Here is a 24228-nt window from a genome sequence, read left to right as displayed (position 1 = left end):
GAAATGGTTGTACAATACAGTCTGCCAGACTTATGTATGAAGAACTCTATACAATTTGTGTGAAAGATATGCTGTTATCACGATATAAAGTTAGTTGTTCCTAACTGTAGATCATTACAATGTTTCTTACCCACCTCAATTTTCCAAAAAAGCCCGACTAATGTAATGTCTGGACTTTTAGGTCTTTTAGTAATTCTCACTTCTCAATTTTGCTGTGCAGGACTGGGGTCGTCCGGGTGACCTGTGGAACCTAGACATCAAGTGGCACGTGCCCAATGCGAAGGAGACGGCCTTTGTGTTCGAGGTGTTGGACCTTCTGCTGAAGCCTGAGCTCCAGCGCCTGGAGAGCTATGCCCAGGGAGAGCAGGACATGAACAGGTCAGCTGGACACAAGTTGCTCATATCCACAGGGGGCTAGCGCGAGGCTGGAAAGTACAGAATCATAAAATGCTGTTTTCCCAACCTGGAAAAGTATAGAAAGTAGTATGGAAATGCTGATGAACGTCTGGAAGTTTTGCTCAAAAAAAAGCTCATCATGTGAAAATAATACTGAAGCTCAAAATCCCGACAAAAAATACACACTTATTTTACCAAACTACCTAAAGTAACATCCTTAAAGAACACATAGGGTAATCAGTGTGGAAAAGGTCTGGAGGAAGTTTGGAATTGTTTGTTCAGAGGGCAAGCACCTTGCTTCTATGCTACCATCAGTAACATTCACCAGCTAAGACTTCTTGCCCAAATCTGTATGGGCAGTCAAGACATAATCAACATTTCTGGAGCCTGGAGGGGAGTTGAATGAAGCTTTGTCCTTTCAATGTTCAGTGACCGTGTGCACTTGCAAACAAATGCCGCCCACAAACGCTGATCTGTTTTTATATGAGTAAACACACTTAAAATTCTCCCTCTCCATATTCGCTCGACTATAAACAAACAAACAGCAGAGGGCCGCAGAGAGAGCAAATCAGCACATTTTAGAGGTCTTGATGAGACAAAGTGCTATTTCACCCCCCAGTGGAACACATTACAGTGTACTCTCATAAAACCACTACACTCAAAAGCACTGGTAATGATGTGAGCAAAGGCTGCGCCCAATGTTCCTTTTTTTAATGAGGGGAAAAAGCCCATGTTTGCTCTGTTTCGCCCTCCTCCTATCGCCTGCGTGGTGAGTGACACTGTGCTGTCTGGCCTGTGGTCCTGTAATTGGATGATTGGGGAGTTCATGTTTGTGTTTGTCCTCCGCAGGGACGATGTCCTGCAGAGTCTGTCCATTGTGCAGCACTGTCTCCTCGGAGCCGGAGGCATCCTGCCCCCCTTGGTTGGAGAGCCGGTACCTGAGCTGTGAGTGTTCTACTCACGTTTTCCGGCTATAGCAGATATTTCTCTCTCTCTCTCTCTCTCTCTCTCTCTCTCAGTAATCAGGAATAAAATGTGATAAGTACTGCACGTAGAGAGATTAAGGTCGGTTTTGGAGGAAGTTGCATTTGCTAAACCATGCAGGAATAATCTAACAAATCCTGCTGCTGGTTTGTGCCTCTCATTATTCACATGGCCTGTTCTCTCTGTCCCTGCAGGGTTCACAGCATGGTGGATCTAGACGAAACCAGGTTGTACACAGGAGTGGTCTATGGTGTGTGTCTCTTCCAGGCTCGCCTTGTGTATCTTTCTTGCGCACACACACACATACAGACACTTTAAAATACAGCTCTGACAAATTGGACATAGCCAGCAATACTGTAATCTCTGCATCTGTCTTCTCCTCATTACAGACATGTCCAGAGAGAACTACAGGGAGGTCATCTGCAGAGTCATGAAGCAGTTGCTGAGTGAGTTCTCATTCTCATGTATCAAACACACTCACACTCACACACACACATATATATATTACACAGTACACACACACACACACACACACATACACACCACCGATACAATACAACACACCATACAATTTCCCACCTGTTTGTGGTTATATATTCTAGAGACTACTGTATGTTCTGACAGTTGCAGTGCGGTAGAAAGGCAGGCAGTCCAGAACTGGTTGAATGGGGTTTATAATGAAATGATTTGTTGAAGAAGATGGTAAATGCAGCAACTTTACAACCCTGCATAAATCTGTAGACATTCAAAATCTATTTCAGAGATAGCTAAACATAGCTCTTGAGCTTCTCCAGTGACAGTTCCCACGCATGTGACTTCAGGAGAGAGATAGCACATGGTTTTGATATTTGACCTAGCTGACCTCAAAATCTCCCCTCTCCTCTTCCTGCTTTATTAGAGCACATCCTTGAGCACTCAGAAGATGACACCAAATCCCTGTTTGCCATCATCAAGGTGGGTCATCGGGGGAGCTTGTGCAAGCTTTCACCTCCGCGCAAGCTTTCAGCACAGTCTGCGGAGTCCATGAAGAGTGAAGCCTCAATAACACTGTGGTTTCCTTGTGTTGTGTTGTACAGATCATCAGTGACCTGCTGCAGTTCAAAGGCACACACAAGCATGAGTTTGACTCGCGCTGGAAGAGCTTCACACTGGTTAAGAAATCCATGGAGAATCGGGTAGGCAACCTTTATGCTTGAATAGCCATCTTCATGGATGCAACTAAAGATAAGCTCATTGATGGTCTTAAAGGGCTTCAGGTGTATTTGCTCATTCCCTTTTCTCTTGTCACTGTCTCTCGTTTTCCTTGTCCTCTCTATCCATCTCTTTATTTACCGCTCATCTCTCCATCTTTCTTCCTCATTCCTTCAGCTCCATGGCAGCAAGCAGCACATCCGTGCTCTGCTCATCGACAGGGTCATGCTGCAGCACGAGGTAAGAGCCGTGCTTTGTGTTGACTTGACTGACAGCAGTGCAAATGCACTGTTTACTTCACTTACTGTAGCTCAATGTTTTTTTCTTCGTGGACTACGTCTAGATGGCATAGGCCGTGACTATGCATGCAGACGCTGTATTGTGTTTAATGACACAAAAGTGGGGGGAGTGGTGTAAAATGTGTGTCATGTTTTTTATCAGTTGCGCAACCTGACAGTGGAGGGCTGTGAGTACAGGAGTGTACATCAGGACCTGCTCCGAGATCTCCTGAGGCTGTCTACCAGCACCTACAGCCAGGTGAGAGACACACACACACACACACACACACACACACACACACACACACACACACACACACACACACACACACACACACACACACACACAGAGAGAGAGACACAAACACATAGTCAAGTCAAGTCACGTTTATTTATAAAGCACTTTAAAAAACAACAACAGCTGACCAAAGTGCTGGACAGGCAAATTAGTATGACTTGGTAGACAACAAAAAAGACAACAAAAAGTGAAGATAACAATATTTACAGGCAAACAAACAAATAAATACTTAAGACAATCAGACTGTGTTAAACGCCAGGGCATAAAAATGGGTTTTTAGGTGAGATTTTAAAACACTCAAGGAGAGAGCCAGGCGTATATGTTGGGGCAGCTCGTTCCAGAGCTTTGGTGCAATCACCGCAAAAGCCCGGTCCCCTCTGCTCTTTAGCCTAGAACGAGGCACAACCAGCCGGAGTTGGTCAGCAGACCTAGAAGCTCTAGAGGATGTCTGCACCTTCAGGAGATCTGCTATGTACAGTGGGGCCAGATCATGATCAAGATTTAAAAACAAATAAAAGAACATGTATTCTAAAACGGACAGAAAGCCAGTGAAGGGCTGCAAGCACTGGTGTAATATGCTCACACCTTCGTGTTTTGGTTAGAAGGCGGGCTGCAGCGTTCTGAACAAGTTGAAGGCGGGATAAAGAGGAACAGCTAATGCCCACATATAGGGCGTTGCAGTAATCTAGGCGGGAAGAAATAAAAGCATGAATAGCCATCTCAAAGTTTTTGAGGGATAAGAAAGGCTTAACCTTGGATAAAAGCCTTAACTGGAAGAAGCTAGATCTTACTACTGTGTTTATGTGTTTCTCCATTTTAAAATTACAGTCTAACATTACACCAAGGTTTTTTACAGTATCTTTAGCAAATGGCTCAAGGGGCCCTAAGTCACCTTGTGTGTCACAAGCAGCACTGGGCCGAAAGACTATGACCTCAGTTTTATTTTCATTAAAATTTAAAAAATGTAAAGCCATTCAGGCTTTGATGTCCTCTAGACAAGCTAATAAAAGTTTAAAAGATTGGGGGGTCATTATGTTTCAGGGGCATGTAGATCTGTGTGTCATCCTCATAGCAGTGGAAGGAGATATTTTCTAAGGGTGGATCCCAAGGGGAGCATGTATAATGAGAACAGTATAGGCCCCAGAATAGACCCTTGAGGAACACCACAAGGAAGAGGCACAGAGGGGGATACAGATCCATCCAGGCAGACAGAGAAACTTCTGTCGGCTAGGTAGGATTTAAACCATTCAAGAGCAGTGCCTCTGATAGCAACACAGTGCTCTAGACGGGAGAGTAAAATATTATGATCAACAGTATCAAAAGCAGCGGTGAGATCAAGGAGGATCAGAATAGCAGAATCTCCAGAATCAGTGGCTAACAGCAGATCATTAAAAACATACACACACACATACTTACAAATGTATAAATACTCACTCACACACACAATTCACCTCTCAGTCTGCTTTGGCTGACGCCCAAAGAGAGATAAGCTGTGTTTGCGTTGCAGCATATGCAACATTGCTAATCCTAATTACAAATGGCAACACATCCCTGCAGAGCATATCAGCTTTAGGCCTATCAGCATGCATCCAGTCAGACACCATGAAGACTGTATTACCAGAATATATACATATACATTCACACAACACATACATATACATATTTTTCATTCAGTTAATGCATTTGTCAATCATTGCTTTTAATATCCCTCTGATTGGAGTTTAAAGGGGGGTTGAAAGGTTTTTTGTTGCTTAAGTTATTCCTGGGAGTGGCATTCTGACGTGTTTTGGTTGTTTTGACCCCTGCATGGCAGGTTCGCAGTAAAGCCCAGACCGTGCTGTTCTCTGCACTGAGCACCTACAACTTCTGCTGCCGCGACCTCATCCCCAGAGTGCTGGAGTTCCTGGAGCCGAGCCGCACCGACGTCACCCAGCAGCAGTTTAAAGTATGACGCCACTCCAGACAGCCTTTTCACTCCCAACCGTGCTTATGTCTGACTGTGTTTGTGTATATTAGGATGGAAACACAAGAAGTACTCAACTGTATTGGGGGAAAGGAGAAGGTCATTTTTAGGATTTATTAAAAAAAAAAAACACTGACTCTGACACTAACATTGGTTTTGATAGCATATTTTTACTACCATATTTCTCTTAAGACTCAGTCAGGATGATGGAAAATCAGGATCCAGGCTTTTATTCTTTTCAATGAGGGGCCAGTGCCCCTCAAGGGAGAGATGCATGTTTGTGTCACCCCATCATGGGTTTTCATAATTTAAAAAGTTGCATTATCGATCCAGTTTCAAACTAGTTGTAATTTATCAATTTGAAGAACACAGTATCATACCAACTCCAATGTCTTACTTTAAACGGTGGAAAATGTCATTCGACGGCCAATTATTAATATTACGCTTTCAGTTCAACATCTTTATAGGCTACTTCAAACTGTGATCTTAGTTACACAATCTAAAGATGGTTTCATACATCTGTTATGACCAGCAACACTCTTATGCAATTTCATTTTCAGGTGAGAGATTCTTAGGCGAGCAGTCCCCCTTTTTGGTAGACTTTACAGGAGATTAGTCATTTCTCCCAACTATCCCAGAATTTCGACCCCAAAATTCTGAATAGGTCCATAGGACCGGCTGCATTTTAGTCTTTAATGCATAGACCATTTCCAGAAACACAACTGTTTCTAACGCCGAAAGATTAGATTCTTTGAACCGTTGTGGTATTTATTTCAATACCTATAGAGCCATTTCCAGAAACAAAGACTGTTTCTAACGCCTGACCAGTCTGACTAGGACTGTTTAGGACTCAACTCCCTATATCTCACCACCAGAAAATATCAATTACCTTACCTTAAGAGTGTGCCGTCAAACACGATGAAGAAGATCACCAAGTTAATCCAAAGTTTTAATCTCACGGTTGGAACCTCCATAACTGATGGCATATTTTTACTACCATATTTCTCTTAAGACTCAGTCAGGACGATGGAAAATCAGGATCCAGGCTTTTATTCTTTTCAATGAGGGGCCAGTGCCCCTCAAGGGAGAGATGCATGTTTGTGTCACCCCATCATGGGTTTTCACCAGTATTCTCTGACTACACAGAGGTGTATACTAACTTTATTTTAAAAACAAAGAGAAGGAGTGACCTACTAGTATGAATATGCAAGGTAAAGGTGTGAGGGAAGGGGATGTGGCCTTTTCGTGCCATCAAGTCTGTTCAGCTTCTATTGTCTTTTTAATTAAAACTACCCCCTTTCCTGGGAAGTTTCTCAGAGGCCTGACCCCTCACTGTGTCTACAAACATTAACATTTCACACCTGGTGATAAGCAAAAGGCCTCTAGACAGGCTTTCATTGAATTCTAATCATTCAAGGATAAACAATGGATACACTGCATACAGACCAAAGACACACACAGGGTACACATGGGTACAAAAATCACAAATGACCATAAGAAGTACGCAGTATGTACATTTACAGAAATGAGTCTGATTCACAATACTTTCAGTTTATATTGAAGTCTCAGTCCCTCCGATATTACTTTTCTGTAGATTTCCACTCCACACTGACTCAACCTTGTGACTCAGTAAAATTCAGTGCAGTGACACATCATTCATTTCTATTTATGTTATATAGTATATATATATATATAGATGTATTCTATTGCTGTTGCTTTGCCAAACCAAATTGGTGTTAAGCTCCCTTCTCCTCTCTTTGTCCATTTTCCCCCCTGCGCTCCAGGGTGCCATGTACTGTCTCCTGGGGAACCACATTGGCGTGTGCCTGGCCAACCTGCAGTACTGGGACTGCATCGGCCTCACCTGGCCGGCCATCGTGCGCTCCGGCCGCAGCACGGCCATGTCGCTGGAGAAGCCCTCCATCGTGCGCCTCTTCGACGACATCGCCGACAAGATCCACCGCCAGTACGAGACCATCGGCATTGACTTCTCTGTAAGGCCTTAAAAATGAGAGCTTAACAGTAGCGTCAGTGGTCAGAGTGGCATAAGGTCTCAGTGGATCTTAATAAGCAGACTAAGCTCCAGGTCACATGTATTTCTCAGAGGTTTTAATCTGCAGTACGCTGACGTGAAACAACAAACCTCACCTCTGACACCTGTAGTATAGTGTACTATAGAGCATTTGATTGGAGGTAGTTGCTAGTAGTGTTTATTGAGTTGGTTTTGTTTTCGTTGTATTATTGGACAAGGCAAGGCAGTTCTGTTTGTATAAGTGTATTTCATACACACATCAACTCAATGTGCTTTACATCATCCATAAGTAAAAGCATAAAGGACAAATATAACAAAATATGAATTGATAATAAAATCAAGAATCAGTGGTAGTGTGGTAGCTGCCTGACAATCGGTCAGCCTGGGTTTGAAACCTGGACCTGCGGTTGCGAGTCCATGTTCCATTGGACAAAAATAAAAGCCTCTGCTAACTACCAGTCACTTGACTTGAGTTAAAGTATCCAAACTGTGGACACTTTTTGCAGATCCCGGAGAGCTGCTGTAGCTTGGCGCTGCAGATCCTGACCTCTGCAAGCCCAACGACGGGCCGAGCCGTCCCCTCAGAGGAGGAAGTGCAGCAGGGAATCTTCCTTCAGGAGGAGAAGAACAGGGACTCCCTCCAGTGAGTACCTTTTCACACACACATACACACACACACACACACACACACACACACACACACACACACACACTCTGGACTTACAAAACCATTGGGCACTGTCTACGAGTAGTGTTCTCTGCTCAGGGCAGTACTTGTCTGTGAAATTGCTTTGCATCCTTGAGGAAGAAAGGCAACTACATGAAACTGCCACTATATGTGTGCTGTTGTTCTTGTGCGATGTTGCTAAACACAAGCTAACAGTGGTTAAAATGTAGTTGACCTTTATGTAAAGCTAAAAAATCAGCTTATAGATCATACGTCGGGTGATTTTTGTTTCTTGTGAACGTCATTATATGCACGTCACCCTTCATATGTTTCAAACACTGATATTGTCTTACCCTACACAGGAAATACCAGCAGTTGGTCCATGATCTTCTGGACTGTGCGACCGACAGAAACCTGTAAGTGGATCTTTTTTAGCTTGTATTGTGTGTCCGTGTGTGTGTGTGTGTGTGTGTGTGTATGACGAGAGGACCCAGCTGACCCAGTCTGTGTCCCTAGGCCCTGGAAGTTTGAGCACATCTCTATTGGATTCATGTCGCTGATGCTGAGGGACGACCACCCTCTCCCTGCCCCCGGCGTCCTCTTCTTCGTCAAGAGCCTCAACCACGACTCGCTTCTCGTGCGCAAGGTGTGCACTATCTCCTCTTCAAACAACTAACGCACACATCCTGTGTGAAATATCTGCATTGCCATTGCCTGTATGTTTGTGTACATATGTTTTATCTATTAGCTAATCTGCATCTTTTCCTCTTCCTAAGGTGGCCATCTCGGCAGTGGCTGGTATTATGAAGCAGCTGAAGAAGCCTCATAAGAAAGTGCCCGTCAGTGCCCACGAGCTCTGTGAGTTTCTGCCCAGCCACATCTCCGCTGTGCTCTGGACACACTTGCCCAGGGACACTATGCTGATGCAAAAATGAAATGGTTGCAGACTTGAGAATGCATACTATAGTAACCTCAAGCATGTGCACTCACTCATTGTCACTGAAATGGGTTTAACTCAATAGATGGCTCTGCAACAATATTTTTCCCTGGTCTCACATCTGTGTGTGTGTGTGTGTGTGTGTGTTTGTTTATCAGGTGATGTGCCTGTGTCCGATGAGATCATCGCCGGTGACCGGCCGGACAACCAGTGGCTCATGTATGACAGCAGCCGTTTGCCGCGCTCCCAGCAGGACTGGGACGAGTGCTGCTTTGTGGAGAAGACCCACTGGGGTTACTACTGCTGGCCACAGTAAGTACCCCCCCCATGAATAGACCCTTTCAAGAGAGTTCCATTATCAGCATCATAGTTGGCCCCACAAGACTTCCGTTTTAACATTCCATATGTTATCTTAATGCAGAGGAAGTAGATTAGGACCCAAATAGAATGTTCAAGCATTGTTTTTGTTTTTATTGTTGAAAGGGTCTATAACATTCATGCATCTCTGCTCCTCAGACTCTGGTACTGCGTGTTATCCATATTCATATCCACACTCATATCAAAGAGCAGAAACTGATGGAAATGAGCTGTAGAAGAAATATGCTGCCATTTCTTATGTTTTACTCCATCCTCCATCCTCACTTGCCTGTGAGACGACACTTCAGAGTACATCAGGGGTCTAACGAGAGTTTCTCTATTGTCCTGCGCTCACAGGAAGCTCATGATGTACGCACCCGCAGAGGAGCAGCCCAAACAAAGCCTTAACAGGGAGGAGATGAATGAGGTACTGCTGAATGCTGCACTGACATACCAAAACACACAGATGTGCACTCACTCATACTCAAACACACAGATGTGCACTCACTCGTTCTCCAACACACAGATGTGCACTCACTCGTTCTCCAACACAAACACACAGATGTGCACTCACTCCTACTCCAACACACAGATGTGCACTCACTCCTACTCCAACACACAGATGTGCACTCACTCCTTCTCCAACACACAGATGTGCACTCACTCCTACTCCAACACACAGATGTGCACTTACTCCTACTCCAACACACAGATGTGCACTTACTCCTACTCCAACACACAGATGTGCACTCACTCCTACTCCAACACATGATGTGCACTAGTGACACTAGTGACCGGAGATGCGGTGTTGAGTTCTGTTTGTTTGTGTCTCGTTGTGCCACTACAGAGGGAACAGATCATCTATGACCATTTCACTGACCCCGCGTTCATCAACCAGCTCATTCAGTTCCTGTCTCTGGAGGACCGCAAGGGCAAAGACAAGTTTAGCCCTCGCCGCTTCTGCCTCTTCAAGGTGAAGATCATCATGTAGCCCCTCCGCACACACACACACTCTACATTCACATACACACAATAGTTCTTTGGAGGCCGTTTTTGACAGGCGTGTGTGTGTGTGTGTGTGTGTGTGTGTGTGTGTGTGTGTGTGTATTTCTCTCAGGGACTCTTCCGGAACTTCGGCGATGTCTTCCTGCCGGTGCTGGGGCCGCACATGGAGCGGCTGGTGGCCGACACCCATGAGAGCCCGCAGCGCTGTGTGGCGGAGATCATCTCTGGCCTCATCAGAGGCAGCAAACACTGGAGCTACAGCCAGGTACACACATGAGCCAACATACACTGATATAGATTGCATGCAAACACACACACAGATACATATGTGAATAATATGCATACATGTCTACAGCCACGGTAATCCCTGTTTGGCAACACGCTATTGCGGTAGTGAGTTCATGTCATTTATGTCAAAATTTCTTGGTAAAATATTACTCAGTCAGTTAAGTCTGCTGACTTCAGATGTGTTTGCCATTACAGGTGGAGAAACTGTGGGCTTTGCTGTGCCCAATGCTGCGCAAAGCTTTATCCAACATCACTGTGGAAACCTATGGAGACTGGGGCACCTGCATCGCCACGGCCTGTGTATGTGTGCCCAAGACGATAAACCTGGCTTAGCCATCATGCTGTTGTTCTGCTGTGTAAGCAGAGTTAAGAGGTGTGACGTTCTCCTTGTTGCTCTTGTTTGCAGGAGAGCCGAGACCCTCGTAAGCTCCACTGGCTGTTTGAGATGCTGATGGAGTCTCCAGTGAATGGAGAGGGAGGCTCCTTTGTGGACGCTTGGTGAGTCCACATTACCGCCTCCTCAAGCTAGTTTCACCTCAGAACTCAGACAATTATTCGACTAATCAAGAAAACAATTGAGAGATTAATCAACAATGACTTAATAACAATAATTGATAGTTGCAGTCATATTTATACAGTAGTGGACATTGTATTACTTACTATCCAGTAGCAGAATAAATGAATTGCCAGCAAAATATCATATCAAGTTTTAAATAGCAAAATATCCAAATGGGTCAAATGTCCAAATGTCCGAACAGTCACCGAACAGTCCTGTCCTCCTGTGTTTCCTTTCCTCTGGTCTGTCCAGCCGTCTGTACGTGCTGCAGGGAGGTCTGGCCCAGCAGGAGTGGCGAGTCCCGGAGCTCCTACACCGCCTGCTGCAGTACCTGGAGCCCAAACTCACGCAGGTCTACAAGAACGTCAGGGAGAGGATCGGCAGGTAAGACCAGCAAGCAGAGCAGTGAGCCCAAAGTAACACTGGACACCGTTAAACAAGAGCAGGCATGTTTTATACGTACACGCAGGCACAGAGGCATAGATGCAATTCAAAATGGCTTATACGAATGACAATGCAGAAAGGTGGATGGTGGTGGAAGGAGGTGGTGGATAATGCAGTTGTGATTCTTAAATGCCCTTTAACTGCAATTTATTATACGGCTCTTCACAATGCAAGTAGAATGCTCCATTGACTTGAATGGGATTTCCGAAAGTTCTAGCGGTCATTATTTCTTGGGAAAGGACCTCTGAAAACAAGAATGACCGCTGTCAATGGCAACGGAGTTTGTGCTTGGAACTTCATTCAAAAGTGAAAGCAGACGGATGATCAGCTGTGTTCTAAAGAATGTTTGATTCAAGTTCAGTGTGTGTTGCGAACTATTTGTTTCTCAGCAAAAGCCACGACGAAACGGTAACAAATAAGTGTAAAGAGACATATCATGGAGTTTATTTTTTAGACCAGCCTCATCACTCGGGGTCTTTTGACTAAAGTCTCTCTTCTCTCTCCTCTCTCTCTCTCTTCTCTCTCTCTCTCTCTCTCTCTCTCTCTCTCTCTCCCCTCTCTCTCTCCCCTCTCTCCATATGTGGTTGTTCACCTGCTAGCGTGCTCACCTACATCTTCATGATCGATGTGAACCTGCCGCGCATTCACCAGACGGCGTCCCCGCGCACCTCAGAGTTCACCGAGCGCATCCTGGCTCGCCTGCGGCCGCTGATGGAAGGCGATGAGGAGATCCAGAACCATGTGATCGAGGGCGGCAGTGAGGGTGAGCAGGACGAGCGGACGCAGGCCATCAAACTCCTTAAGACCGGTAAGGCTCAGGTGTAGCATGACTATATGTACGGAATTCAGGACTCTCTCTCTCTCTCTCTCTCTCTCTCTCTCTCTCTCTCTCTCTCTCTCTCTCTCTCTCTCTCTCTCTCTCTCTCTCTCTTTCTCTTTCTCTCTCTCTCTCTCTTTCTCTCTCTCTCATATATATATATATATATATATATATATATATATATATATATATATATATATATTGGTGTTTAATTTGTGTGTGATTATGTGTGGCAGCGATTGACTGTAACCTGTGTCTGTTAGGTTGGACCGATCTGTGTTTAATTCTGTGTTTCTGCACAATGTTATGTGCTGGCCTGAAGACTGTGTTGTAATGGATTAGCATTTGTCGGCGTGTGACCTGGTTGTTTGTGCGTTGCAGTGCTGAAGTGGCTGATGACCAGTGCGGGGCGCTGTTTCTCCTCGGCCACCTCTGAGCAGCTGCAGCTGCTGCCTCTCCTCTTTAAAGTGAGTAGCCCCAACATGGCTTTCCTTTAACCCGCTCGCTCGCGTAAGTCACGCTCCCTGTCGATTTCACGCTCACGTGCCATCAGCAGTCAAGACGGTCTCACTCGTCAAGATGCTCTGTGGGCGCTCGCACGCGGCCTGGTGCCAGCCGTGATTGGCCATCGTCCCTCTCACCCCAGCTATAGTGCCACAACTCCAGCAACTCAGTAGACTGCAGTGTCCCTGTCTATGCCAGTCTCATCATGTGTTTGTACAGCCATGGCTCACTACACCTCTCACTCTTCTCTCTCTTCCTCTCGCTCAATCTCTCTCTCTCTCTTTTTCTTCTTGCTCGTTGCTACACCTCTCTCTCTCTCTCTCTCTCTCTCTCTCTCTCTCTCTCTCTCTCTCTCTCTTTCTCTCTCTCTTTTTCTTCTTGCTCGTTGCTACACCCCTCTCTCTCTCTCTCTCTCTCTCTCTCTCTCTCTCTCTCTTTTTTCTTCTTGCTCGTTGCTACACCTCTCTCTCTCGCTCTCTCTCTCGCTCATTACTACACCTCTCTCTTCTCTCTCTCTCTGTCTCTCTCTCTCTCTCTCATTACTACACCTCTCTCACTCTTCTCTCTCTTACTCTCGCTCATTCGCTCTCTCTCGCTCATTGCTACACCTCTCCTCTCTCTCTCTCTCTCGCTCTCTCTCGCTCATTACCTCACCTCTCTCTTCTCTCTCTTACTCTCGCTCATTCGCTCTCTCTCTCTCATTGCTACACCTCTCCTCTCTCTCTCTCTCTCTCTCTCTCTCGCTCATTACCTCACCTCTCACTCTTCTCTCTCTTACTCTCGCTCATTCGCTCTCTCTCTCTCATTGCTACACCCCCCCTCTTCTTCTTTCTCCTTACTCTTCTCTTGCTCTCATTTACATTAAACATTACATTTGGACAGCATGCCAACTTGTATGAACTGGGTGATCAACTCTAAATGAATTTGGCCTTGCCTCACTCTCTCTGTCTCACTGCAGATTGCTCCAGTGGAGAACGATGACAGCTACGACGAGATGAAGCAGGATGCAAAGACGTGCCTGACGCTCATATCCCAGGGGCTGCTCTTCATCGAGGACATCCCCCAGGTGCTCAGGGTCCTAGAGAAGGTGAGTCCCACGCTTCACTGCCCAGCATCTCGCTCAGTCACTCCTGACTGACCTCTCTCTAAAACCTGCTGTTTCTGGGATGACTATAAAGCACACTCAGGTGCCTGTTAGACATGTTATAGTTCTACTGTATGTTATGTTTTTTTTTTGTTTTTTTTGTTTTTTTTTTTTTTTTACATTTTGGATTTCGAAAAAAGATTTTTGGATCGAAAGAGAAAAAAAGAAAGAAAATAAATTATGTATTAGTGTCTCATGAAGTAGGGATCGACCAATTATCGACCGGGCCGATTATTAGGGCCGATATTTAGCATTTTTATAATAATTGGTATCGATCATTTTTTCAAGCCAATACTGAAATGGATAAAGAATGAAACGCGCTACTTTGTCTATAAAGCTTCTCTCACTCCCTGCATTTGCTACTCTGTGGTCGAGAGCATTGTCCCGCCCACTACACCGTCTGATTTGTTAGTTAGCACGAATGCAGCCAATCAGGATCGAAGACTGAACACAGAGAAAGTTTAGAATTCTCACTAAGGGAAATTGTAGACTGGGCTTCAGCTGTACGGAGCTATTTTTCGAAGGTAAGGAAGGTAGGCCTACCTTACATTGCTGAAGTTGCAATGTGAATCACAATGATCTACAGTGAAGTTACAAAAACACCACTTTGTAAGCTATTCTCTTTTGATCCGGATCAATAAGTAGCCTAAAGCACCCACCTCCTTCATTTAGCGAATTCCCGATTGATGCGGCATTATCCCTTAGGCCTACATAGAAGACAAGTCCTAAATTATGCGATAGCGAACGTCTAAAAGTCTAGTTGCTGCTTTTGGACTGTCAGAAAAGACAGGCACCCAGGGTCAGCCGTGGTTTAATCCGACCTGAACTAAATCGGCCCCTGAGCTGGCTATTACGCGTGCCTTTTAGGCTCACAGAAGTGTAGCTTATAGCCTACATATGGACACACATCGCATGCTTAAATAGCCTAAGAACTATTTTAAAACTGTTTTGTTAAACTATTCAACCGTAACACTTGCCATCACGCATGCACCTCTTCCTCTCCCTTTCCCTCTCGTGCACTCACACACCGCGATGGCAAAGCATCCTCTTTGTGACAGGTCCCTTACAAGCACATAGCCCATTGTGTATGCCTATGAAAATAATTGCTATCACTCAGCTCTTGGATTAACATGATACACAGGATTTACACTTGTGATGCAAGTTGATACAATTGTGTATCAAAAGAAGAAAGAAAAGTTAGCTTTTCTTTTGAATGAAAATGTTCAGCATATCGCCATAGCCTAGGCTACTATCTACCCCCCTTTTTGACAACTGAAATATCGGTTTTACATATCGGTTATCGGCCTCCTGTTTTGGTAATAATTGATATCGGTATCGGCCCTGAAAAAACCATATCGGTCGATCCCTATCATGAAGTGAAATAATGTTAAAACTTTTCATTATAAATAACTTTTTAAACATTAATTGGGAGTAACATTTAATATATTAACCAACACCTTGCATTATTGCCTGCACAGCTGTATTTTTCTTTGTGCTTTTTTGATGTTGACAGCATGTGTGTGTGTGTGTGTGTGTGTGTGTGTGTGCGTGCGTGTGTGTTTCAGATTGCGGGCAGCAGTTCGTGGCATGCGCGCTACACTGTGCTTAGCTATCTGCAGATCATGGTGTTCTACAACCTGTTCACCTTCATGAGCGACAGGAAGGCTGTCTGTGACGTGCGAGCGCTGGTCATCCGACTGCTGGCGGACGAGCAGCTAGAGGTGAACACACACACACACACACACACACACACACACACACACACACACATATATATATATATATATATATATATATATATATATATATATATATATATGCTACATCCATCAGTCATGCATGCACACAAATACATGCACAGCTGCAAATGCAAACACAAATTCCAAATTCCACCCATCACCCCCATACACACCACATGCATTACCAAAACATATATAAACATGTATTCGTTCACATACACACGCAAATCATGCGGACGTAAATTACACCTTCATACTCACCCACACACTATATTTGAACACACACATATAGGTACATGAGTTTCAGGTAGCAGTTGTATTGACGGGAGCTGAAGAATAGAGCTATTTCTAGACGACATGCAAACAGACATTACAATGCAGACGGCGTGATTGATCTGTTGTCGGACATACTTTGCCTCAGCATTGACACGGACAAATGGTGTGGTCACTACCAGGATGGACTCGTAGATAATGTTCTATAATTCTGAGCTCTTGAAGGAGAGTTGTGGGAAAGCGTTTACGTACATAGAGGGCTTATGTGAGGGGCCACATAGCATTGATGCAAATTGATGAGGTATGCAGCTGCTTGCGTATGTATGTGGGCGTGATGCCAGTGTGTCTGCCGTCTTTCTGTCTGTGGTTCTGTCCGACTCTCCCTCTCTCCATTTCTTTCTTTCTCTCTCTCCCTCCCTCATCTGTATTTTTTTCAGTGATTCAGCACTCCCCCTCCGCTCCAGTGTACTTCCTTCCCTAGCACATTCTCTCTCCTTGTTTTTTTTTTTTTAACTCCTCTCTTGCTGTTTCCATAGCAACCCCCTTGGCTGCAGGGTTATTCTGTTGCCATAGCGATCGGCTTTCAGATTTGCGCTGAGGAGAGGAGGGGTGGTGGTGTGTGTGTGTGTGTGGGGGGGGTGTAATAGGGGAAAGGGGAAGGTAGCGTTCCCCCCATCCCTACCCCACTACCTCTTCTCTCTGTCAAGACAAAACAGAAGAGGAAAATGGGGTGGGGGGTCACACTGTTACCGGTTGCCTCACCCCCCATCATCCATACATCTTTTCCTTGGTGGATATTTGACGCACGCTCCCCCGTGTACACAGAAGGTGAATCAATACAGAGCCCCTATGCGTAAGCTGTATACTATAGAGCTGCAACAGCAGTGCTGGCCATACCTCTCCACTGCACCCGAGGAGAGTAATTGGGTTGTCGTCATCTCCGCTACAGGAACTGCACCTTAAGCTTCTGTTGTGAACAGGTTAACCCAAGTTACATTTTCCACCAGACTGATAGTAGCATATCTGTAAGTGCATTGATCATTGATGATAGTCAGTTCCCCTTCGTATTGGTGAGAGAGAGAGAGAGAGAGAGAGAGAGTTTTGTATTACCATTGTAGTAAAACTTCTTTGCAGACTCTTTTCAATAGAAGACTCTTTTCAAGAAAACTCTCCTCCAACACAACTCCTGAGATGATGCTCCATTGTTACATGACCCCCTTTCAGTGTTGTGTAAAGAAAGCCGAGTGCTTCAGATGGCTTGCGGTACCTCACCCTGGTTGCATGGCTCCTCTCTCTCTTTCTCCATCCTGTGCCCACTCTTTTCTATTTTCTCCCTCCCTCTCTGTGACATTGTTATCTCAAGGTTTTTTTTTTCCTTTCCCTCCCAAATGTTCCATGAGTCTCTGAAAAGCACTAAGGAGAGCAGCATCAATAATGTATAACCAGGAGCCAAGAAAGACTATTCTAATGTCAGAGCACCGTAGGAGGAGAAGTGGGGACCAGGAGGTTGTGGGAGATTCTACTCATCAGTTTTTGTGTTGTTCATTTATCCTTCGCTCATCAGTCAGCAGTGTATTTACTTCTGTCTGTGAAAACCTTGCTGTCCTCTTGTAGGGAGATCCATTTCTCTTTCCTGGTACCTTGCTGGCTTTGTCTTTTAGTCTCTCTCTTTCTCTCTGATAATTTATTAGGGTACTTATCGAAGCTAATAAAAGTGAATGAGATTTTTTTATGCATAGCAAGGTGATAAAGGGGACAGTTACCACGGTGTTGCATCATTACACAGTGCGGAATGTACCAAACATAGAGGGCACCAAACATTTTCCAAACCAAACACTGCGTCCTGTTCATTTTGAGCCTGCCAGGCCTGCAGCGTGTTTTCTTCGGAGCCTTGTTTCATGTGCACCGCCATCTTGCTCCTCTGTTGTAGGTGAGAGAGATGGCGGCCACCACCCTCAGTGGCTTCCTCCAGTGCAACTTCCTGAGCATGGACACCGAGATGCAGGCCCACTTTGAGGCTCTCAGCAAGACTCGACTGCCCAAGCGCAAGCGGCGGGAGCTGGGCTCAGCCGTTGACCTCATCCCCTCTGCCGGTAATGCTCATGTCCCACTTCACGCCTAGGGGCTTTACCCTGTGATGTAGAGATTGTGGGGGTTGTTTTAAATAACATTCGGAAATTCTCCTCAGTATCTTGTGTGGGTACTCTCAATTTTCTCAATCATTTGTAAAATCCTTATTTGTTAATCTTAGTTTATGTGTGTTTGTGTGTGTGCGCATATGCGTATGTGCGTGTCTGTGTATGCATGAACTACAGACTTGGTGCGTCGGCATGCAGGTGTGCTGGGCCTGAGCGCCTGCATCCTCTCCAGCCCGTACGACGTGCCCACCTGGATGCCGCAGCTGCTCATGGACCTCAGCATCCACCTAAATGACACCCAGCCCATAGAGGTGAGGAGCAACAGGGACCCACAGGGCAGCACAGGGCAGCAAACTCCTGTTGATTTCACCCGTTTTAGCATAGCAGGATTTTACCACTATTTATATATTTCATTTTCCAAAACAAGAAAAAAACTCCAAGGCACTGTCAGTTTGAAAATAGTTAAAGAGCCTTTATTTCTATGGCTTGTTTATTTTAAGCTTTTTTAAAAAATAAAAAAAACACGTTTCAGCATTAAGTCTTAATCATGACATCAACATTTTGTGAATACATTTCACTTTGTAGGAGCTGCTTGACTGTTGTCTTTTGAGAGATATTGAAAAATAAATGTCAGAATCACTTAAAACTAGACCATTACTCTTTGGGATTAATAACTGAAAGTCAATGTATTTTGCTGACTCTGTGTGTGTGTGTGTGTGCAATTAGATGACTGTAAAGAAGACGCTGACCAACTTCCGTCGGACACATCACGACAACTGGCAGGAGCACAAGCAGCAGTTTACGGACGACCAGCTGGTGGTGTTGACGGACCTGCTTGTGTCCCCATGCTACTACGCATAGTGCTTAGGTACGCTGCACAACCATCAGACCCAACACACAAATGAGTTCCCCAAATCACTGTTCAGCATTGTTTATGGAACAGATCAACAAGTGTAAAATTCACATACACACGTACAATACATACAACGTGGTAAAAAATGAGTGGCACGTGCTAACCCTCTAACCCTTTTCTTTTCTTTTTTTTTCTTTTGCTGGTCTACAATGTGAAGAAACGTTGAAGTTGTTTTGTTTTGTTTTCTAATGGACTTGTGTTAATCGACTGAAGAGGAGTGTGGAGATGACCTTGCCTCTGCGTCAGCACTGGTCAGACTAGCTGCTGAGAGACCACACCAGCACTTGTGATCGTGATCGGCAGAATCATTTATGACAGCTTCAAATACACAAAAGAGAGATGATCTGAATGTTTCTAAACCCTAGCAATAAATTGATATTTTTTCTATATACTTAATATTTAAGGATTATGCAAAGCAGGGGTACAAGACCTGCAATATGTAACATGCTGTACAGTTTTTTCTTGATCTGATATTGTGAATTTGTGTGCGTGTGTGTGTATCTGTGTGTGTGTGTGTGTCTGGATGTTTGTGCTCAGTTGAGTGCACAACAGTGTTTTGTCAGTAGATCCAACATGTATGGATTTTTGAGCACAGTGTTTTGCAAAGACCTCACAGCTGACATTGAATTTGTGGGCATCTTCAGTTGTTAAACTATTTGTATCAAGTCATTGGTATGCATACTGTACATGTGACTATACTGTATTACATGTGTATATATTAGAGAGACACAAGTAGAAGCTACAATATTTATTTATTGATATGAAGTGCAATATTAGGAAGAACTGCTGGTGTTTTTCTTCTTAATTTTTTGTTTTGTTTTGAGAATGATTTGCAGGTTTCATTTGATGACGGTTTTAGTAGATTCAGCATGAGCTGCCTGTTGTAGAGAGGGCGGTTTACCTCAGTGATAAGCTGAGAAAGCATGCCACTTGTGGTGAGAAATGTTTTCTAAAAAAAAGAAAGAAAAAAAACATCACAAATGTATGGGTAAACCATATAAATGTCCAAATGACTCCCATTGAACTTCCCAAAGTACTTGGCATTTTTTATTATTATTATTATTATTAACTAATAATAATCACAGTGAGATCACTTCATTTCCTGTTTTGCGACTTGCAGAAAACACAGAAAAGTGTGTTTAGTTTAGTTTCCGACAAGCGCATTGTGTAGGTTAGTGCCAAAACCAGTTTTCAGAGGTTTTGTTTGTTTTCTCCCTTTTTAGAATCACTACCACAATTTGCTTTTATTTTAAATGAAAACCGATTATAAATGTGTTTGTAATAAAGAACTGTATGGCAGATTATGCGTGTTGTGTTTTTTTCACTGTTTATTTTTACATAAAGTGTATGAGTTAATTGAGGGTAGTTTTAACTTCCATATGTTCTAATCTACAACCTTTTAAATGTAGGACAGTTTGGAGTGATAAAACTAGGGTGGGGTAGGTTATGTTTTCCACTTTTACAATGGTTTATTATAAAATAAAATAAAAATGAAATTGAAATCCTTTTTGAAGTTGAAATCTTTGTGCTATAGGGAATTTCCCACAATGACCACTCAACAACTAGGCCTACTCCATATTACACAGAATGTTTCGAGATTCATAGATAATGCGCAAGTAGATAACACACATTTATGGCTGTTTGTGATTTCAGCCTTGATGAAGTGGTTTAATGAGCATCCAAAGAGTTCATTAAATGTTGTCTCCGACATAATTGAATATTCACTGTGGGCTATCCAGTCTGCTTCAACAGTGACCAACGCCAATGTCACTTGCCTTATTGGTCTTGTACAATGTTGTGCAAGACCATAGGCAACCACCAGATCTAAACTGTCATAAGCCGACACCTCGCATAGAAAACTATCCTGTCTTGAAGGATGTTCTCGCTGCTAAATTGCAGAATGATTTTTCCTCGCCCCTGTGACTTTCTCTCTTTGTTTTTCCATCTCTTATCTCACATGAACGCGCTTTCAGTCTCGAGCAAGGAGTAGGCGATTGTCAATACGGAGCCCTACGTGTGCGTCGGCAGTGACTTCACATACCCTCATTTCGTCTCGTAGGCTATCATACGTTGTTGTGTGCTAAGGCTGAGAAGCAGGATTGGTGCTGACATTTGTGAAGAATTCGGATGTGTTGAGTCGTGAGCAGCAATGCTTTAGGTGAGTTAATGCAATAGCGACACGTTAGAAACGGTCTATGGTTAGAAACATGTATAGCCTACGGTTGCGTGTGTGTGTTTTTTTCCCCTGAGATGTGCAGATATATCTATCAGTTTGCCCTATAGGGGCAAACTGATGCCGACTTATTTTCTTACTGCGGTTTTCTAGTTCACAAGGTTGCAGTTTTCTTGTTTGCATGTAACGGCTGTGATGGGAATAAGGTTTGGTTAATTCGTTCAACAATGACATCACATGTCTGATCGGCTACATGTTTGCTCTTGCTCTACATTAAGCGTGAGAACCATATCGAGGGATAGGCTATGAGAACCTACTGAGCTGCAGTGACGTGCCTGTATCTCGCATGTCTAGTGTAGAAAGGTGCAGACTAGATATTAAAAAAAAACAAAAAAAACAAGTCATACGTATTTTTTACTGATGGAGAGTTCATTCTGAAATTCTTGTCACTAAGACAAGTATGCCAATTAAAACAAATTTACCAATGCTATTAAAAGCCTAATATTTCATGGAATTGCATCTCACTGTGGGGAGTGAGATTTTATGTTTATCTCATGGTATTCCTGTCCACTTCATCAGGTTTGTGATGGCAGCCTCCTGAAGCAGTAGACCTGGTTGTGTGGGAGGAGGTGTTTACAGTTACCACTGTATTGGATGATGGCAGTAACTGTGAGGCCTTGATCCTCATCAATTCCCCATGTGTACGATGAATAGCACAGTATGGCCCCTGGACCTGGCTGAGGTATCAAGACGCCAGCTATTCAACAGCAGCCTGCCAGGTCCAGGCTCCTCTGGCAACTGGGCTCTGATTCACAAGGCCACTCTGACCTCCTGCTCCCTTCTCCTCATCCTCATCTTCTCTCTGGGCTCCTACGGCAACCTTGTGGTGTTCCTCTCCTTCTTCGACCCGGCCTTCCGCAAGTTCCGCACCAACTTTGACTTTATGATCCTCAACCTGTCCTTTTGCGATCTGTTCATCTGCTGCGTGACCGCTCCCATGTTCGCGCTGGTGCTCTTCCTGGACGCTGGTGGGAGCAGCAGTGCCGGTGGTGGTGGTGGGGTCTCCAAGGGCTTCTGTTTCGCCTTCCACCTGACCAGCTCGGGCTTCATAATCATGTCCCTGGAGACGGTGGCCGTAATTGCTCTGCACCGGCTCCGTATGGTCCTGGGCCAGCAGCCCAACCGCACGGCCTCATTCCCCTGCACCATAGCACTGACCGCTATGCTGTGGACCTCCAGCTTCACCTTGGCCATGCTCGTCACCCTGCGGGCCTACCCCCGCAGCACCGGACCGTGCCTGCCTCACTTCGGACTGACTGGGAACCGGGCCAAGGTAGTGCTGTATGTGTACCTGGCAGATTTTGCCTTCTGCGTGGCGGTGGTGGCAGTCTCCTACCTGCTGATCGCCCAGGCGCTGAGGAAGAACGCCCAGGTGCGGAAGTGTCCCATTATCACAGTGGACGCCACCCGGCCTCCGCCTCCACCGCCCCCGTTCATCGCCTCGGGCCTGGAGGCCATGCAGTGCACCGTCCCGGTCCCTTCCCTGTACCGCAACCAGACCTACAACAAGCTGCAGCACGTTCAGACCCACCCTTTCGTCAAGAGCGCCAACCAGGTGCAGCTGGTGCCAGGGGCTGCCCAGGGGGCCACCAGCTGCCAGCTGGTCTCCACCGTCAACCTGGCCACGGCGAAGGACTCCAAGGCCGTGGTGACGTGCGTGGTGATCGTCATCTCTGTGTTGCTCTGCTGCCTCCCCATGGGCGTATCGCTGGCCCAGGACGTCCTGTCGCCCGAGAGCAACTTCGCCCACTACCAGTTCGAGCTGTGCGGCTTCGCCCTCATCTTCCTCAAGTCAGGCATCAACCCGTTTGTGTACTCGCGCAACAGTGCCGGGCTGCGCCGTCGCGTTCTCTGCTGCCTCCAGTGGCTGGCGCTGGGATTCCTGTGCTGCAAGCACAAGACGCGGCTGCACGCCATGGGCAAGGGCAGCCTGGAGGCCAACCGCAACAAGTCCTCGCACCACGAGACCAACTCGGCCTACGTGCTCTCACCCAAGCCCCAGCGCAAGCTGGTGGACCAGGCCTGTGGGCCCAGCCAGTCCCGTGTCACCATGGCCAGCCCCAGGACCATGGGCGGCGGCGGTGGTGGTGGGCGCATGCCCCGGCCGCCCAGCACGTCCACGCCCATCAACACGCGCATCGAGCCCTACTACAGCATCTACAACAGCAGCCCCTCCGCCGGGCCTAGCTCCCCCACCAACAGCCTGCAGCCCGTCCACTCGCAGACCATGGGCTTTGCCAAGTCCTACATGGCTATGCACTACCACACCCACCAGGAGGTGCTGCAGGACCTGGAGAGCACCACTGCCCAGCAGATTCCCGTGCCATCCGTCTAAAGGACTGACAGGCCAACTACAAGAAGAAGGAGGAAGAGCTTGATGTGGCTACTCATCCCAAAGGCATCTTCCTCTCCTGGGCCTGTCACAAGTGATTTAAAAATGGACCTGAAAGACAAGGTAGTACAGCACCTGTCTGCCCTTTTTTTACACTATAACAGGCTTTTTCTTGTTGAGTGTACACTAAGGAGGGAATTAAATTAAGAATTAAAGAGAATAAGCAGAGCTAAACACACTGAAATTGTGTATAGTTTGTGTGCTTGTTTTATGTATGATTTCAAAATGAAGACACACCACTTTGGAAACAGTCCGTTTTGAAAGAGACTTAAAAAGGTGCTGACTATCCTAAAGGGTGATTGACAGGACTGAGCAAATTATATTTTTACATTGACATGACATTTTTCATATTGTAATATTTAGACAGTCCTATTCTTCATGAAAATACTGTACTTGTGGAAGTATCATACATTTTCTAAAACGTATTAAATGTTTTGCAAGTGCACTGTATACCTATTTTACTGTTCATTATATCTTACTAGCAACATATATAATATCCTTACATGATAAATCAGACTAGACTGACATTTCTTCAACTCTTATTTTGCCAGAAAAGCTAACCATAATCCATAGGAGCACTACGCCATCTGGTGGCTCTCTTTGCAGAAGAGAGCCACCTGGTGGACAATTCTGCAAGACTCCTGTCAGGTTGGTTGCATAACCTAAGTTGTCAATG

General features: G+C 45.2%; 2 protein-coding genes across 3 annotated transcripts in view; both read left to right on the top strand.

Annotated features, from left to right (window-relative positions):
• psme4a (proteasome activator subunit 4a) overlaps nt 1-20226 on the top strand; it is a 35519-nt gene extending 15293 nt beyond the window's left edge. For both annotated transcript variants that reach the window (XM_048269209.1, XM_048269208.1), the window contains 29 exons: nt 221-378; nt 1246-1341; nt 1575-1630; nt 1770-1826; nt 2279-2334; nt 2457-2555; nt 2749-2811; nt 3013-3108; nt 4961-5092; nt 6895-7104; nt 7649-7785; nt 8172-8225; nt 8326-8455; nt 8586-8667; nt 8905-9058; nt 9461-9530; nt 9951-10076; nt 10221-10373; nt 10592-10696; nt 10803-10894; nt 11205-11336; nt 11996-12204; nt 12598-12683; nt 13679-13807; nt 15430-15585; nt 17807-17969; nt 18192-18325; nt 18741-18882; nt 19085-20226. In XM_048269209.1, coding sequence (XP_048125166.1) covers nt 221-378; nt 1246-1341; nt 1575-1630; nt 1770-1826; nt 2279-2334; nt 2457-2555; nt 2749-2811; nt 3013-3108; nt 4961-5092; nt 6895-7104; nt 7649-7785; nt 8172-8225; nt 8326-8455; nt 8586-8667; nt 8905-9058; nt 9461-9530; nt 9951-10076; nt 10221-10373; nt 10592-10696; nt 10803-10894; nt 11205-11336; nt 11996-12204; nt 12598-12683; nt 13679-13807; nt 15430-15585; nt 17807-17969; nt 18192-18325; nt 18741-18875 — 3270 coding nt within the window. In that variant the 3' untranslated portion in view covers nt 18876-18882; nt 19085-20226. The remainder of the gene's footprint in view (nt 1-220; nt 379-1245; nt 1342-1574; nt 1631-1769; nt 1827-2278; nt 2335-2456; nt 2556-2748; nt 2812-3012; nt 3109-4960; nt 5093-6894; nt 7105-7648; nt 7786-8171; nt 8226-8325; nt 8456-8585; nt 8668-8904; nt 9059-9460; nt 9531-9950; nt 10077-10220; nt 10374-10591; nt 10697-10802; nt 10895-11204; nt 11337-11995; nt 12205-12597; nt 12684-13678; nt 13808-15429; nt 15586-17806; nt 17970-18191; nt 18326-18740; nt 18883-19084) is intronic.
• A 686-nt stretch (nt 20227-20912) lies between these two features.
• On the top strand, nt 20913-23995 carry gpr75 (G protein-coupled receptor 75). The gene is made up of 2 exons (XM_048270238.1): nt 20913-21085; nt 21680-23995. Exon 2 carries the CDS (start codon nt 21798-21800, stop codon nt 23493-23495), a length of 1698 nt encoding a protein of 565 aa, XP_048126195.1. The 5' UTR covers nt 20913-21085; nt 21680-21797; the 3' UTR covers nt 23496-23995.
• The last annotated feature ends 233 nt before the right edge of the window (nt 23996-24228 follow it).

Source organism: Alosa alosa, chromosome 18 (assembly GCF_017589495.1).
Source record: "Alosa alosa isolate M-15738 ecotype Scorff River chromosome 18, AALO_Geno_1.1, whole genome shotgun sequence".
Taxonomy (NCBI): Eukaryota; Metazoa; Chordata; class Actinopteri; order Clupeiformes; family Clupeidae; genus Alosa; species Alosa alosa.
The sequence above is the reverse complement of the archived record's forward strand: the minus strand, read 5'-3'. Positions and strand labels throughout refer to the sequence as shown.